The sequence below is a fragment of the Lonchura striata genome, chromosome 12 (assembly GCF_046129695.1).
Source record: "Lonchura striata isolate bLonStr1 chromosome 12, bLonStr1.mat, whole genome shotgun sequence".
NCBI lineage: Eukaryota > Metazoa > Chordata > Aves > Passeriformes > Estrildidae > Lonchura > Lonchura striata.
The window spans coordinates 8,438,346-8,454,282 of NC_134614.1; the positions used below are offsets into that span (position 1 = coordinate 8,438,346).

General features: G+C 58.5%; 1 protein-coding gene across 2 annotated transcripts in view; it reads left to right on the forward strand.

The window, feature by feature from the left end:
* CACNA2D2 (calcium voltage-gated channel auxiliary subunit alpha2delta 2) overlaps window positions 1-15,937 on the forward strand; it is a 216,199-nt gene that overhangs the window by 187,757 nt on the left and 12,505 nt on the right. For both annotated transcript variants that reach the window (XM_021529146.2, XM_021529147.2), the window contains exons 6-21: window positions 3,779-3,917; window positions 7,396-7,527; window positions 7,785-7,842; window positions 9,919-9,969; window positions 10,128-10,227; window positions 10,975-11,133; window positions 11,613-11,720; window positions 12,412-12,490; window positions 12,651-12,700; window positions 13,461-13,550; window positions 13,886-13,954; window positions 14,391-14,465; window positions 14,909-14,983; window positions 15,155-15,226; window positions 15,507-15,578; window positions 15,734-15,795. In XM_021529146.2, coding sequence (XP_021384821.1) covers window positions 3,779-3,917; window positions 7,396-7,527; window positions 7,785-7,842; window positions 9,919-9,969; window positions 10,128-10,227; window positions 10,975-11,133; window positions 11,613-11,720; window positions 12,412-12,490; window positions 12,651-12,700; window positions 13,461-13,550; window positions 13,886-13,954; window positions 14,391-14,465; window positions 14,909-14,983; window positions 15,155-15,226; window positions 15,507-15,578; window positions 15,734-15,795 — 1,391 coding nt within the window. The remainder of the gene's footprint in view (window positions 1-3,778; window positions 3,918-7,395; window positions 7,528-7,784; window positions 7,843-9,918; window positions 9,970-10,127; window positions 10,228-10,974; window positions 11,134-11,612; window positions 11,721-12,411; window positions 12,491-12,650; window positions 12,701-13,460; window positions 13,551-13,885; window positions 13,955-14,390; window positions 14,466-14,908; window positions 14,984-15,154; window positions 15,227-15,506; window positions 15,579-15,733; window positions 15,796-15,937) is intronic.

Genomic DNA, 15,937 nt, shown 5'->3' on the forward strand with positions numbered 1-15,937 from the left:
CCCCCCTCACTGCTCACCCCTCTCACTGCTCACCCTGCTCAGTAGATGCAGCGAGGAGGGGAAGGAAGGGAGGGAAAAAAGCCCCTAAATGTCAGCAGCAGCAGATGAAGGGTGTTGGAAAATTTAATCTTCTAACTTTCTCAACTAATGTGACATTTGGATTTCCTCTCGATAAGCTATCAGCCCCAGAAGTTTCTTTCTTTTTCCTTTTTTATTTTTTTTTCCTATTTTTTAAACTTCTCTCCTCTGGCTGGTAATTTAAAAATAAATGGTCTAGAAAGATCTCTAAACAGTACCTTTGGCAAAGATTAAAAAAAACGAAGGGGGATAGGGGATCAGGCTGGCGGGAGAGGCTGATTGTTATTTATAACCGGGGCTGCTGTAAAAGCAGGAATGCAGCTGGAGAACACACCATCTCCCTCCTCGGCATTAAATTACTGCATTTCAGGAAAAACTGATACATTTAAGGAGAAAGACCCTTCTGTACAGGCATGGAGTTTCTCAGCCGTGTGTTGGGGGCTGGCATTTATATCCATTATTAGCAGAATCACAGCGTGCTGATGGGAATATTTCGCTGGCCTTTCCAGACTTAGCATGGATGGGTGTCCCTGGGAGACTGAAGAGGCTGTGCTGGGGTCTCGGTGTGTTCTCCAGCAGGCACTCGTGGGGCAGGCCGGGGGAGGCAGGGATGCTGCCGGGATGCTGCGGCCGGATCAGCCCGGCCTTTGTCAGCGGGGCTGCCATTGAAGCAGCCGTCATTAGCTGTGATGGCTGGTTCCCATGGAGATGAGCAGTGAACGGGGGGCTGCATCTGCGGCAGCTGTCGGGGACGAGGCGTCGGCATCGCTGCTGCGCCAGGTCACATCCGCAGCTCCAAACCCTGGGACCACCGCGGGCCGGGCTCTCCTCAGCCAGCACCAGCCGCGATGGGACAGCGGCAGGTGACTGCCCCGAGCGTGGCAGCCTCCAGTAAAGCTGTTGGGTGGAGCTGCTGGTGCTCACTGGGTGTTGGGGCATCTCTGGGTTTTGTCCTGTCTGTCATTTTGGGAGACTGAAGAGAAAATGTGATGACAACCCAGCTGTGAAAGCAGTGGAGGTGGCAAAAGCTCTCAGGGCGTGATGACTTTTTACTGAAGCAGTAAATATGTATCATATTGATATATTGCCATGGAGTCAATTTCTAATGGTGTGTAGCAAATAATATATTCAAACTGTAGCATCTATTTGTGTTTCGTTGTACGTACTGTAACAGATAAATAGATGTTTCCAAGTTCTTTTGAAATGTAATGATGAGGAATGCTGCAAGATCTGGCTGGGGGCCTGCCGAGATGCTCACAGTTAAACCGGTGTAAATTCAGGAGAACTTGAATCATCTGCTTTGCTCTAATTTAAATTTAATGCAGGATTTCTTCCCTTGGCCTTCCCAAGGTGTCTCTTTGTATCCCAGATGCTCCCCTCCCTGCCTGGGCTGGTGACAGCTTCACCCTCCTTCATGTGGCTGGAAATTAACCCCTTTCAGGGGCCAAATTCAGTCTGGCTTAAACAGAAATAACTCAGTTGAAGTTGGGGGGATTTATGGATAAAGGGCAAATGTAGCTTGGATAACATCAGCTCTTTGTGCAGGTCTGTTTGCCCTATAGGTGTCAGTGATGCATGAAGTGCCCCACGTATAGATAGCTGTATATTTGTCCCCGAGATCTATACATGTGCCTCTTCACAGCTCCATGAATGAGAGCAGCCAGACAGCACCAAACCTGGCAGCATACAAATTAGCCCCTCAGAAGTGGGTGAGATCACAGAATAATGATAAACAGAGGAGCAGTAATTATATACAGTAGTTCCAGCTCCGATGAAGTGGGGAATAGCCATGCCAGAGTGAGGGAAAGAGGGAGAGTTGGATTTTCCAGCTGCTGGTGGTGACAGGGGCAGTGGATGGGCTGTGTGAGGGTGCCCTGCTCATCTGAGATAGGGAGGGATGGGGAGCTGTCACCAGGAATTTGCTGGGCTGAGCTAAAAAAGGGTTTAGTGTCAAAGCGCAGTTTTTGGTGCTACAGATGCCCTCAGGCCACGGCTTTATCCCAAAGCCTGTTTTCAGCAGGCACCTCTGTATCTCTGTCTGGTGCTCAGAGGGGTCTGCAGGGATGAATATTGTGTGTGCTTTCCCCCAGAGAGCTGAGCCCCACGGACAGCAGGCTTGGGGCCAGATCCACTCTCCGGGTAGCCCATGGCTGGCACGCAGCTGGAGTGCCAGCTCTGCTGCAGCATCACGACTTTGCAGGGGCTCCAGCAGTCAGTTTTTTGCCTTTTCTCCAGATTTACATGAAATTGAGAGCGTAATCTGGATTTTGATCTCGGAGATTTGGCTCCAGGGAGTTGAGAACAGTCCCTCCTGCTTGCCTAGTGCAGCTGTAATTGAGTTCAGCATCTTTCTGGGCAGCTGCAGCCCCCACAGCGGGGTCGGCTCGGCAGCATGGCGCACTCACAGCCCATCGGCTGGAAATAAACCCAAGCCTTGCACATCAATCCTGTTACTCTCCCGAGCTGTGGCGAATGGCTTGGCCACCCCTCTCAATGTCATGGGAATGTCACCACTTCAGTGGCTGGCTGGAGGTGTTGCAGGGGAGGTGACATTTCTCCATGTCATCTGTGAAGGGGAAACGGGGAGGGGGCCAAGATGGGTGTTAAACAAGCTTCATAGTTTACTTCCCAAACCCATAGTTTTCCTTTAAATATATGGCTTTTTCTGTGAGAAATTCAGGTCTTTGTTCCCTGGGTTTTGTTGAGGGGAGCCTGGCCAGTGGGAGAGATGCTTGCAGTGGGCCACTGATGACAGCAGGATGGGACCATCCCCTATCCCTTGTGTTCCCTGGTGTCATGGTTCTTTGCTGTGGACAGCATGGGGCATCCCTTCAGGTGTCTATTCCAGTTTGGGCTTGGCACTGTTGCCTGTCCCTGCCTGTGGATGGCACAGGCAGCTCTGTGTCCCTGCCCCTCTTCAGCAGAGATGTAGCTCCAGGAGCACAAAGAGCAGGTGCTGCAGCATCCTCCTCTCCCTCCTTCCTACCCTGAACATCTCCCAGCTGGCTGCAAACAGCCTTCCTCAGCTGCTGGGCTTGTGGCAGGGATGGGCAGCTCAGAGCCAGCACCTTCTCCTGGTTTTCTGTGCTCCTGGTGGGGTGGCAGAGGCAATTTCTCCAGCTCTGTAGCAAGTCCACCCCCATGGCCCCGTGCTGCAGCTCCCACCCTGTCCCCTGTCTGCAGTCACCCAGCTGTTTTGCCTGCACCAGCTCAGCCCTGCCTGCCTTGCCAGAGGGGTTTTACCCTCAGTGTCATGCTGGCAGCAGGACTGGGGAATGGAGAGGAGGGCTGGGAAGGTGAGGGAGTGTTTTCCAGCACCAGCAGTGGGGAATTCGCCGTCTCTCCACCATAATTAAATATTGTTTGCATTGCTTATTGACAGAGCGCTAAGCTGCACTCCGTTTTAATTTGCTCTTTGATAGTTGCCTTTTGCTGCTAATTGATTTTCAAGGCCTTTTTTTGATTTTTTTTTTCTCTATGTCTGATTTAATACCTGCTGTGCCACCAAAGCTGGAGAGGCGAGGGGTAACCAGTGCTTGCCTTTGTACCCACCCACTCCTGGCAGGCCAAATCCACACGAAATCCAGCAGGGCTGGTCTCCCCCACAAAACATTTGGTGATGGGCTTCAGGTGGAGGTATTCCCACAACCATCCAGGGTTGGAACACTGAGTGACCCCATGCATTCTGCTCCTTCCCCAGGACGACCCCGATGGAGAAGAGATCGAGAGGGAGAAGTCCAACTCCTTGAAGCTGGAGTTCACTGATGATGACAACTTCAAGACCAAGGTTAACTATTCCTACGCTGCTGTGCAGATCCCCACGGACATCTACAAAGGCTGTGAGTGCCCCTCCTCACCCTCTCCCATTCGTGCTGCCTGGCTGGGCATACACCTCTCCTGCCTGGAGCACTGCAGCTCCAGGGACCATCAGCTCTGGGTGCCCCAACTGGGTCTTGGTGACTGGCTCCCAGACAGGCAGGTAGTGAAACAAGGCAGAGTCACCGTTTCAGGATCGAGGTGGCAATGTGTCCCTCCTCAGGGACTCTCAAGAGCTCAGCACAGGCAAAAGAGGCAGATCAGGGATTAGGAGCTATTAGGGAAGGGATGGGGAGTGAAGGAGAGGTGGTGATTATGGCCCAGGGTAAAGCTCAGCTGTGCCCACATGGCTCTGATCCTCCTGCAGAAGAGCCCAGCAAAGCTCAAGAAGGCTCAAAGTGGGCACCAGAGACTTTCAGAGGGATGGAGCAGCTCTGTGCAGCAGCAACAACAGAGGCAGCACCGACCTGCTTGTAGGAGGGAGTGAGACATGGCTGGGCAGTGGCAGAGGGTGAAGCAGGGATGCTGCCTGTCTTCAGCCTACTTGGGGCTGAGGTCAGGAAAAGGGAGAAAAAGCAGCTGCAGTCCCGCAGGAAGGCAGCCAAGGGTGACTGTAGGATAGCGTGATGCCACCCCGTAGCTTATTAAGCTCCTGCTGCCGGGAGGTGCAGGGGGGTCAGCCCTGCGGCTGTGTCCCTGTGGCTGCCGCAGGGCACAGGCTGCTCCAGAAACGGGGATGGGCTGGTGGGCCAGCCCGGGAGTGGGCAGGGGTGGATGGATGGAAGGATGGATGGATGGACACACCAGCTTCAGTCCCCGCCGAGAGCTGTGACGGTGCCTGAGCTTTCAGATCTCTCCGGTACCTCGCCCTGCTGCGGTGGCACATGGTGACAGTCGGTCTCCATTTCCCTCTAGTGGCAGCTCGGCTCCGAGCCGGGACCGCTCCCAGCTGGAGGGCATCCTGAGCACCCGCCGGCCGCAGCCTGCGCCCAGCCCCGGACCCCGCTGTCATGGGCGGCCCTCACACCACGCAGGGCACCGCTGTCCCCACGCCTGTGTTTCAGTGCCTTGCTGAGGGTGGCGATGGGGCCGAGCTGACGCTCCTGCCTGAGCGGAGCGTTCCCGGGGCACGGCTCCTTACGGGCCGGAGCCGCATCGGTGCGGCCATTGCACCGCGGGGGCGGCGCTGGATGAGGAATTTGCAGTTCGTTTTATGAGGCAGCCAGCGCAGGGCAGGCAGCTGATGAAGCGCACCGTGCGAGCCGGGTGGGCTGCGCACGGTGAAATCCTCGCTGCTCCCAGCCGGCTGCAGCCCCGCCACGGCCACACGATCGCCCCATCCGCCCTGCGAGCGGAGCGAGCTGGGACGAACGCGCTCCAGGGACTCACCGCCGCTCCGAGAGGGATGCTGGAGAGGGGATGTGGCACTGGGGGGTGACAGTGCAGGGACTGTCAGTGCCCCTTACCAGGCTGCAGCCCTTGTGGGCACAGGGATCAGGCCACGTCCGGCCACACCAGGGTGCTCCAGAGATCCAGGGTGCAGGCAAGGGTCTACAACTGCTGCTGCACAGAGGGTGGTTTGGGGTGGGGGCAGGAGCCAGCCTGTCCTGCCAGGGCCAGCAGCGAGCGTGGCGGGGCCCCGCGGAGCTGTGGGCGGGAGCGTGTCCCGGTGGGACCGGCGGAGAGGCGCTATCGCTGCCTGGCACGCTGATTAAACCTGCGGCGACGCCCGCCGCCGTCACCCCTCGCTACACACGCAAATTACATCCTATATGTGTTTTATTTACTCTGCCGTTTTTAATTAAATGTGCTATCGCTCGTGGGCAGGGCGGGGCTGGGTTTACTCTCATGGGGACAGGGACTGGGATGTCACCAGTGGGGCTGGCAGCTCTGACCTCGACTGAGAGGGACAGGAGCTATGCCAGCCAGGGCACAGCTTCACCACTCTGCACATGGTAAGAGTGTAGAACTGTGTTTGTTCACAGGGTTGGTACGGGGTTACTTTCATGCCCAGGAAAGGTGTAGGGGCTGCATTCGTGCTCAGAGATAACAGAAGGGCTGTGTTTGGGCACAGGGACAAAATGAGGAGCATTCAGTACAAACAAATGGTGTGGCTGATGGGCCCCGAGGGTCAGGACGTGTAGGTGCTGCCAGGGCTCTCATGGATGTGTCAGGGCCCAGCCCGGTGCCCAGCTGAGGCTGGCAGCACTGCCCAGGGCTGCTCCAGGCAGGCAGCAGCCTGGCAGCCAGCTCATAGCCACTTCTCCTGGGAAAAACCACATCCAGTGTCAGAGCCAAACAAGAAATCATCCTAAGTGCCCAGGTAACAGCACTGTGTGTGGGCACAGCGCTGAGGAATGGCTGGGGAGATACAGGTAGAGTAAATCATGGTTTGAAGGCATGGCTGCCTGAGGGAAAGACAATTCTTCAGCAGTCATGCTGGGATAGAGGGATCCAGGATTCATCCTAGGAAACCTACCCACATCTTGCCAGTGCCTTGGGACCACAGTAAAGGCTGGAATGGGTGATGACAGTGTTTCCAGAAAGGACAGGTGTGGGAGGAAGGCTTAGGAGAGCTAAATTTACTGCTCAAATGCACACTGGCTCCCCTGCAGCACCACACTGGGTTGTTTTGCCCAATTCCAAAGAGATGGGGTGCTCCTGAGAGTTTTTGCACCCCAAAGATGCATTGAGGGTCTCCCAGGAGGGATCAGTGCCTAGTCTCAGGGTGCTGCTGACTCCTTGGTCCTGCAGTGGCACCCACCACTGGCTCCTCCATGCTGCAGTCATGGGGCAACCCAGCACCAGTGGTCATCGTGGGATTCCTCTCCCACAGCATTTGGGGTCCCCTGCGGGTACAGGGAGGTGCCATCCCAGCTCCCTGCTAGCCCCATTCCTGCCACACCACATGGCCCCCCTGTGCTCTGCCAGCCCCCCTTGATTAATTACAGGCTGGGGCTGCCAGCAGCTTATCTTTGGCTTTAATAGCTGAATAATTTAAAACTGCTGTTTGCCAGCATCTTAATTGCTTTTGTGTCAGGTGCAGGGCCAGTGGGAATGCAGAGTGGGCCTGAGAGACTCCACACAGCCTGTGGGGACACCAGCCTTGGGTTTCCCAGCCGGTGACTGTCCCCAGGGAGGGAGGCTTGCACAGGGAGTTTTGCTGGGAAGGGAGTGGAGATGGCAGGCCAGCTGTCCCCAGAGATGGCTGTGTCTGCCCCAGAGCAGATGGGGACAGTGAGCACTCTGGGGAGCTCTGAAGAGTGGCTCATTTCTCTGGGGACAAGGGACAGCAGGGTGGTGCTGGAGTTGTGTGGAAGGGAGGGGGTTGAGGGGATGTAGGAGAAGCTGGAAAGCCCCATGGGCTTCTTCTTGGGAAGGGCAGAGGGAACATACCTCTTCCTCCCTGCCATCACTTGGGGCCAGCACAGCCCCCATCACCCCTCAGCCCACCCCAGCTCCCTCCACCCACCCACCCACCCCTGTCTCTGTGTCCTGCAGCCACCGTCATCCTCAACGAGCTGAACTGGACGCAGGCCCTGGAGGACGTTTTCATCGAGAACCGGAAGGAGGATCCCTCCCTGCTCTGGCAGGTCTTCGGCAGCGCCACCGGCGTCACCCGCTACTACCCCGGTGCGTGGCAGGGAGAGGTTTGGCACAGAGGGGCCGTGGCCAAGGGCAGCCAGGGTCCTTCTCACTGCTCCATGTGGATAAGCACCCCCCTGGGCCTGGTCTGACACATGCAGCTGTGCTGTGCCATTGGTCTGAGCTCCCACCTGAGCCTGCTGCTTCCTCAGCCCTGGGCATCTCTCTGCCCTGTCCCCCATGTCCCCCTGTCCCCCACCCTGGGACAGCCCTGCCTTACTCAACTCCCTGCCTTCTCCCCACAGCTACCCCATGGAGAGCCCCCAACAAGATCGACCTCTACGACGTGCGCCGGCGGCCCTGGTAAGGGGGTGGGCAGGGAGGAGGCTCCTGGCTGGGAGCAATCCACTCCCTCCCCTTTCCATTTCATTTTGGAACCGGCAAAGGGACACCATAACACAGGCAGAGGCGACTAAGCTATGGCACTTGGCTCCTTCTCCCCTTCCCTCTTCCTGGGAAAGCGGAGCAGGATGGAGGGATAAATCCTTGGGTGCAGATGAAAGTGTGGAGAGAGCCCTGTGCCCCCTCACCACAGCCATGGCTGCTGGCACTCAGTCCTGGCCAGCATTCCCATCCAAATGAGATAACAGCTAGCTTGGAAACCATGAGATGGGAGGATGGGGAGAGGAATGGGCAGCAGCAGCAGGCTGTGGCTCAGTGATAGCGGAGCAGCCTTTTAGCCCACACCAAGTGAGCTGGGATTGAATGGGCTCCCCTTAGCCCAGCTGGAGGTGCTGGTGTGGCAGTGCTGGTTATCAGCTGGAGCTGGGGGAGGGACAGCCCCATCCTGCCCACACCTGCTGCCTAGAACTGCAGTCATGGAGAGGAGAGTGGGCACAGCCTCTGGCACATGTCCAGGGAGCCCTGTATCCCAATGGATCATCCCCCTGCCCACATCAGGAGCTGCCCCCTCTCCTTGTCAGAAAATTAATGGCCCTGCTACTATGGTTAATTGCCTTTTATTGCTCCACATTAATTATTAGCTGTTCCCTGCTGAGGTGTCTGTGCAGGTTATTGCAGGGCAGGGACTGGAAGGCTGTTTTGGGGCAGGGGCTGCTGATGTGTATGGGGGATACTGAGCCCAGCTCTCTGTCCACCAGCCAGGCTGGCCACCTGGTTGTCCACCCAGCCATGGAGGAGCAGCAGCACCCTTCATGCTGGGGGACAGCACAACTGGGGGAACCCCCTTCAGGGCCTTCTGCTCTCAGTGGGGTCCCATGCAGGACACAGCCTTCACTGCTCCAGGGCCACGATCCTGGCCATGGCCACAGGCTCCACTCGCCCACCTTCCCCTCCCCTGATGAATGGCCCCATTAGCCACAGCCGTCTCCTGTTGAGCCCAGGGTATTCATCTGAGCTGGGCAGCTGGAGATGGATGTGCTGCCACAACCCATTAGGGGCAGCATCTTAGTTGGGCTCTGTGCTGCACCAGAGCCCAGCCCCGGGAGCAGGGCAGGCTCCAAGAGCCCCGTCTCATGCCGGCAGGGAGGAGCCCCGTGGGCAGCTGCATGTCCTGCACCCAGCACCAGAGGAAGCTGCTGGGGGATGCTGCACCCATGTCAGGAGGGCCCCATGTGCCAGCATCCTGCATCCCACCCGGGTAATCACATGTCATTAGAGAGCATCAGGCCCTGGGATTAAACAATCAGAGCCTGCCCCTTCCCCAGTCCTCCCCAGAGGTGGTGAGCAATTGATGCTGATAACTCACTAATTAATTCACACGAGGCCCTGTCCTGATCAAGCCAATAATGAGGTTCCCTTGGCCTTCAGCCAGGGCAGGATCAGGCCTCCTGCATGGTGAGGTGGGGCCGTGCATGGCCATGTCTGAGATGGGATGGGTGCTAAGCACTGTGCCAGCCCCTCCCTCACAGGATGGCACAGCAGGGCTGGGAGCAGCACCAGTTGTTTCAAGGGGTGAGGAAGGGTTCCCTAATTGTTTTCAATGGGGAAGATTTACGTAGTGTTATTATTTTTCCTCCTTGTAGCTAAAAATAACCTAATCAGCCTGGCCTTTGAAGCTACCAGGGGGGTAAATAGCATCTTAATATGGATGTGTGTGTCAGCACAATCAGCACGCAGGAAAGGGCCTGCGATGATGGAAGAGTTTAGCATTTAGAGCTCATTAGGCTGACAGTGCGGAGCAGCAATCGCTGCCCGTCTGCTGCTGTGCCACGGGAGCCGTGTCCTCGCCGCCCCCTGCCCACAGCCACCTCGTCCCTGCTCCTTGCCATGGGGTCACCACAGCCCTGGTGCCCAGAGTCCCAGCACAGCTCCCCAGTGCCTGTGCCCTGGCAGGGCTTTGCTCCTGGGCTGCGCCCAGCAGAGTCAGGGTCCCCACAAAATGAGTCAACCCTGCTGAGCCCACTCTGTACCCCACAGGTACATCCAAGGTGCCTCCTCCCCAAAGGACATGGTCATCATTGTGGACGTGTGAGTATATGCTGGGGGCTATGGCTGGGCTTAGGCTAGGATGGTGACGCAGCTCTCCAAGGTGCCACGGTCCCACCAGTGGCCACAGGGAAGCTGTGGGGACAGCACAGCCCTGTGCTCCCTCGCTGCCAAGCCCCCAGCACCCCTGTCTCCTGCAGGAGTGGCAGTGTGAGCGGGCTTACCCTCAAGCTGATGAAGACCTCAGTCTATGAGATGCTGGACACCCTCTCAGATGATGACTATGTCAATGTGGCCTCGGTGAGTGCCGTGGGGCAAGAGGAAGGGCTGTGTCCCCAGGCACCTCCCAGCTCCCCAGCACAGAAACCCTTTTCCCCCACACACACCTGGCTAAGGGCTCTGCAGACAAAAAATACCATTTTTCGTCTTCTTAACCACCCACCTGCACATAAGGAAACAGCTGCCCGGGGCTCGGCACGCAAAAGCTGCCCCTATCATGGAGCATTTGGCAGAGATATTCCTCCATTATCCCAGCCAGCCACCTCCTGTCCATCGCCAGCCGCTGACACCGGGCACCCCACGCAATGTCACCAGCTCGCGGCACAGTGGCCATGCCACCGCATGTGCGTGTGGCCGGCTGGCCCGGCCCTGCCTGGCACCAGTGCTGGCACTAATGAACGTGTCTGGCCGGCTCCGTTAGCTGGATGGCCGCTGCCCTCAGGAATGGGCCCCGTGGCCGGTAATGAAGCCGTAATGAGCGGCAGCACCTGCTCCCGGTGTTGGCACAGAGCGGCACTGCACGGCTGCTTGCACAAGCTGCAGCTCCTGCAGAAGTGAGGGCGCGGCGAGCCCTGCGCTGCCAGCACCTACACCGCAGCTCGGCGCTGCATGGTCCCAGCCAAACTTCAGCCTCAGCCCTCCCTGGGCTGTGGGGCACGTCGGGGTCACCTGCTGCCCGTGAGAGCGGGGTGTCACGAGTGGCTTGTGCTTGCTGGTGTCTGCCCTGTGCCCGTTCTGTGACCCACTCCCCTCCGTTTCACCTCCCAGTTCAATGAAAAGGCAAAGCCGGTGTCGTGCTTCAAGCACCTGGTGCAGGCCAACATCCGGAACAAGAAAGTGTTCAAGGAGGACGTGCAGGGCATGGTGGCCAAGGGCACAACAGACTACAAGGCTGGCTTTGAGTATGCCTTCGACCAGCTGCAGAACGTGAGCTGGGGGCTGGGCTGGGGGCTGGGGGGCAGGGTGCACCTGTGGGTGCTGGGGACGGTAGCACAGCTCCGAGTGCCTGGCTGCTGCCCTGTGCTGAGGGCTCCTTGTGTTCCTTCTCGATGCTGGGGGAGACATCCCACCTCCAGGCATGCTGTAGCCAAGGTTTTGCTGGTGCTGCGCCCCACTCTGGGTTATTAAAAGTTAGCAGGGCTGGGTGGAGGGGCCAGACCCAACCAAACACTGTGCCAGCAGTAAAATAAAGATGAATTGTGCTATTAGGTGCCAAGTGGCATTAACCACAACATCATTCCCCAGCTGGCAGTGTCCCTCCTGCCCATTCAAGCTGGTCACTCTTGCCTCAAAAAAATGGGCTGGGAAAAGAGGTGGGTTGGGGCCAGCCCTCCTGGCTGCATCCAGCCCAGTGCCCAGCACTGCTGGCCCCAGGTGTGGCCTCAGGTGCTGTGTCTGCCCCACAGTCCAACATCACACGTGCCAACTGCAACAAGATGATCATGATGTTCACGGACGGTGGTGAGGACCGAGTGCAGGACGTCTTTGAGAAGTACAACTGGCCCAACAAGACGGTGAGAGGCTGTGGGTCTGTGTTCTGGGCTGGGGCTGCTCACCACGGAGGGAGACAGCTGCTCCAGCTCCATTGCTGGCTTCTGCTCTATTTGCCTCCTCACCATCCTCCCTCCCCAACAGCCTGCTCCTGCATGGAGCCACTGCCCTGCTAAAGGGTTTGTAGCTGGCTCCCACCTCCCTGTGAAGGAGCCGTGGGACCAGGCACGCTGTAGGATGCTGGGGAGGGAATGGGGCTGGTGGGCTGCCTGAATGCTGGCCCTGAAGGGAGCACACCCCAGGCATGGGGACAGGGCTGCTGGCAGGCAGAGGAACCAGCAGGAAGGTCCCAGTTGCTGCTCAGTACCTGGAAACCTGTGAGGTGGGGGGATTCTGGTCCATGTATCACCCTCAGAGGGCACAGACCCCTCTGGAGCAGCGATGCCCCAGAGCAAGGACCACTGAGGTAGGAGACTTGAGCCATCAGAGTGATGCTGGAGGGCAGGACAGGCTGGGGCCAGACAAGGAGACATGGACTCCCTTGCTGCCAGCACAGCCAGCACCTGCAGGATTCTTCTGCCCACGTGCACTCATTCTGTGGGCCGTGGCAGGCAATGCCTTGCTGCCCCTGGGGAGGTTGTCATTGGCTAGGAGCACCAGGTGTGGAAAAGAGGGGTGCCCAGTGGATGGCCCTCAGTGCTCACTCTGCCACAGGTGCGGGTCTTCACCTTCTCCGTGGGGCAGCACAACTACGACGTGACCCCGCTGCAGTGGATGGCCTGTGCCAACAAAGGTGAGGGGCTGGCACCTGGCGGGCACGGGGGGCTGCGGGGTGCTGGGCTCACCCCTCGGCTCCAGTGTGTGCCACTGCCAGCAAAGCCCTGGTGCAAGGGGCAGCGGGGCAGCCAGGCTGCTGGACAGCTGCATCATCAGCTGCCTCTTTCTTTCCCAAGGTTACTACTTCGAAATCCCCTCCATCGGCGCCATCCGCATTAACACGCAGGTACAGGCGGGAGCCAGGCAGGCAGAGCCTGCCTGGGGGGAGGTCAGGCAGCCCCAGCCCCACTGGGGAGAGCCCACAGGCTGACAGTGAGTGTGGCAGCAAGCTGGGGAGCCAGCTGAGCCCTCAGCCGGGCCCTGCGCCATTAAGTAATTCATCTTCTGCAGCTCCCCACGGACCTGCTGCCTTTTGAGTGACTAATTGTGAAACATCAGGCATTAATCAGCACGGAGCTGAGCGTGGGCAGGGCCCAGCCCAGCAGAGCCGGTCCTATCTGCCCCACACCTCCTCTCACTGCCTCTTTTCTGCCCCTTTTCTTTATGAGATGTGCACGAGGTGCCATGAGGGCAGGGCAGGGCTGGCACTGTGGCACAGGGGCTGCCTCCCTGCCCAGAGATCTTCCTTGGCAAGGTGAGCCAGGAAAAGGGAAACCTGCCCCAGGAGAAGATGGCAGCCAGGGAGACAGTAGTGACATGGTCCAGGCATGGTGGAGCAATCCCAGCCCCGGGAATGGCTGGGTGCTGCCTGGGGAGCCCCTGCCCTGCCTGTGCATGGCCAGTGGTGGGCAGCACCTTGTTTGCATCTTAATGGGCCTATGGGGGTCCCAGTCCCCCAGGTTTGGTGGCTGCCAAGCCCTCTCCCCTAGCTCAGCCTCACCTCATGAATATTCCTGGGTGTCCTTAGGGACAAGGGTGTCACTGGGCTGGAGCAAGGAGACATCTGGTTCCCACGTTGTCCTTTCTCATGTCCTGTGTCCCTGCAGGAGTACCTGGATGTGCTGGGCAGACCCATGGTTCTGGCTGGGAACCGAGCCAAGCAAGTCCAGTGGACCAATGTCTACCAGGATGCCCTGGTAAGGACCCCCAGCCCTGGGGTGCAGGGAGGGGCCCCCAGCCCCAGGGTCCCACACAGCCCCAGGAGCAGGTGGGGATCCCCACCCCTGGGTCCTATACAGCCCCACGGGGCACGTGGGTGGGGTCTCTGGCCCCATGGTGCAGCTGGGGACACTGACCCTGGGGTCCCACAGAACTCCAGGGTGCAGGAGGATGAGGACACCGGCCCCAGGGTCCTGCACAGGATGTGCCCCATCTCCCTTGTCAGGGGAGTAACCCCCCTCTGCTGCCCACCCCCAGCCCTGGGTCCTGAGGCCAGTGAGGGGCCATGGGACATCATTCTATGCTTGTGCAGGGGCTGGGCCTGGTGGTGACAGGAACGCTGCCAGTGTTCAACCTGACAGAGGACAGCAGTGACAGGAAGGTAGGAAACTCTGCTGCCCCTGCCCTGGCTGCACTGGGAGCCCTGGTGTGGGACCACTGTGGGGTGGGGAAGGTGCCCTGGTGATGTGTGTGTGGCTGCAGGGGGGACCCTGGCATCCCTGGGGTGCTGCCTGCTCTGCACCAGCTCCCTGCAGTGACACCAGGGGTGACTGCCATCCCCGGGACCCAAAATTACCTTGGCCAGCTCTGACAGTTCAATTGGGACAACTGACAGCTGTGAGTCCCTGGGGGTGCAGTGTCCCATGGGGGCTCCTGGGGAGCTGGTACATCCCACCCTGTGCCCCTGCAGTATCCAAATCTGACCCACACGTGCCCAGAAGGAGAAGAGGTCCATCCTGCTGTTTCTCTGTCCCTGGGCTGGTGGTGACAGGTGACAGCCCTGGTCCCACCCACCTCCGTCCTGCATTTCCTTCCAGAACCAGCTCATCCTGGGCGTGATGGGGATCGATGTGGCTCTCAATGACATCAAGAGGCTGACGCCGCGTTACAACGTGCGTGGGGGCCCCTCCCGTCTGTCCCTGCCCTGCACTGCCTGATCCTGGTGTGGAACCCCTCTGATGGGAGCCCCAAGCTGTGCCCCAGCACTCCAGAGCCATGGGTGCAGGCAGGGATGGGACAGGCAGAAGAGCAGGGCTCAAAGCTGCATGATGCTCTGGGACCCAGTGCAGTGCCAAAACCCTTGTAGGGTCAGCAGGGAATAAACCTTACAGGCCTGGGGAAAGGAGCAGTGGGGAAAACCCAGAGGCAAACTCTCTCCCCAGGAGTGGCAGATTGCATTGTCCTGAGAATGGAAATGAATGGATAGAATGGGCTGAGCCCTGGGGGTGACGTGGGGTGAGCTCTGCCTGCAGAGGTGAGGGTGATCACACCAGCACAGTGTGTCATGCCACTGAGCCACCTGGTCAGCCTCACCCTTCCTCCTGTCCTCCTGCAGCTGGGGGCCAATGGCTACGTCTTCGCCATCGACCTGAACGGCTACGTCCTGCTGCACCCCAACCTGCAGCCCCAGGTGAGGAGGGGCCAAAGGGGCAGCAGCCACGGGGATTAGCCAGGCCCTGAGGGCCATGTGGCTTTCCAGGTTCCTTAGGACATAATTGTGGGGTTTGTGATGAGTTCGTCTGGACTCAGCAGTGGCTGCAGGAGCCCTGAGCCCTTCCTGGCTCTCTCTTTCTTCCTGCAGATCATCAATTTCCGTGAGCCAGTGACGCTGGACTTCCTGGATGCTGAGCTGGAGGATGAAAACAAGGAGGAGGTGAGCAGACCAGGGGTAGCTTCTGGGGCACAGACTGGCCCCCTCATCTGCAGTTGCAAAGGGCACTCAGCCCCTGCAGCCTGCCCTGCAGAGTCTCATCCTCAGGGTGCTGGCATAGCTCCCATGGAGCCACAGTGGGGACAGGAGCTGGGTCACTGTCCCCTGGGTGCTAGCACGACAAATCTTGCCAGGCTGCTCACATGCCACCCCCATGGGATGGGTACCCACAGGTGAATGGCTGGGCTCTGTGGCCCTCAGTTGCCTCCTCTGTGTCCCACAGATCCGGAGAAGCATGATTGATGGGAATGATGGGCAGAGGTTCATCAAGACCCTCATCAAGTCCCTGGACGAGGTAACACTGCAGGGGGAGTCACAGCTGGAGCTGTCACTGTGCTGAGCACCCAGAACCAGCAGTGGGGATGAGGGGCTGGGAGCCAGGGCCCTGTGGCACTGTGCCAGCAGAGTCCTGGCAGTGCCCAGGCCTGACTGCTTCTCTCTGACCCACAGCAATACATCGACGAGGTGTTCCGGACCTACACATGGGCTCCCATCAAAAGCACCAACTACAGGTGAGTGTCACAGCCAGTGCATCCAGACTGCCCTGCACTGGGGCTAGACCCACACCAGCACAGGCCTGGGGGCTTGTGCCTGCAGCTCCCAAAGTCCCCAAGGCCACCAGAGATGTGTCCTGCATATGCCACATTATTGCAC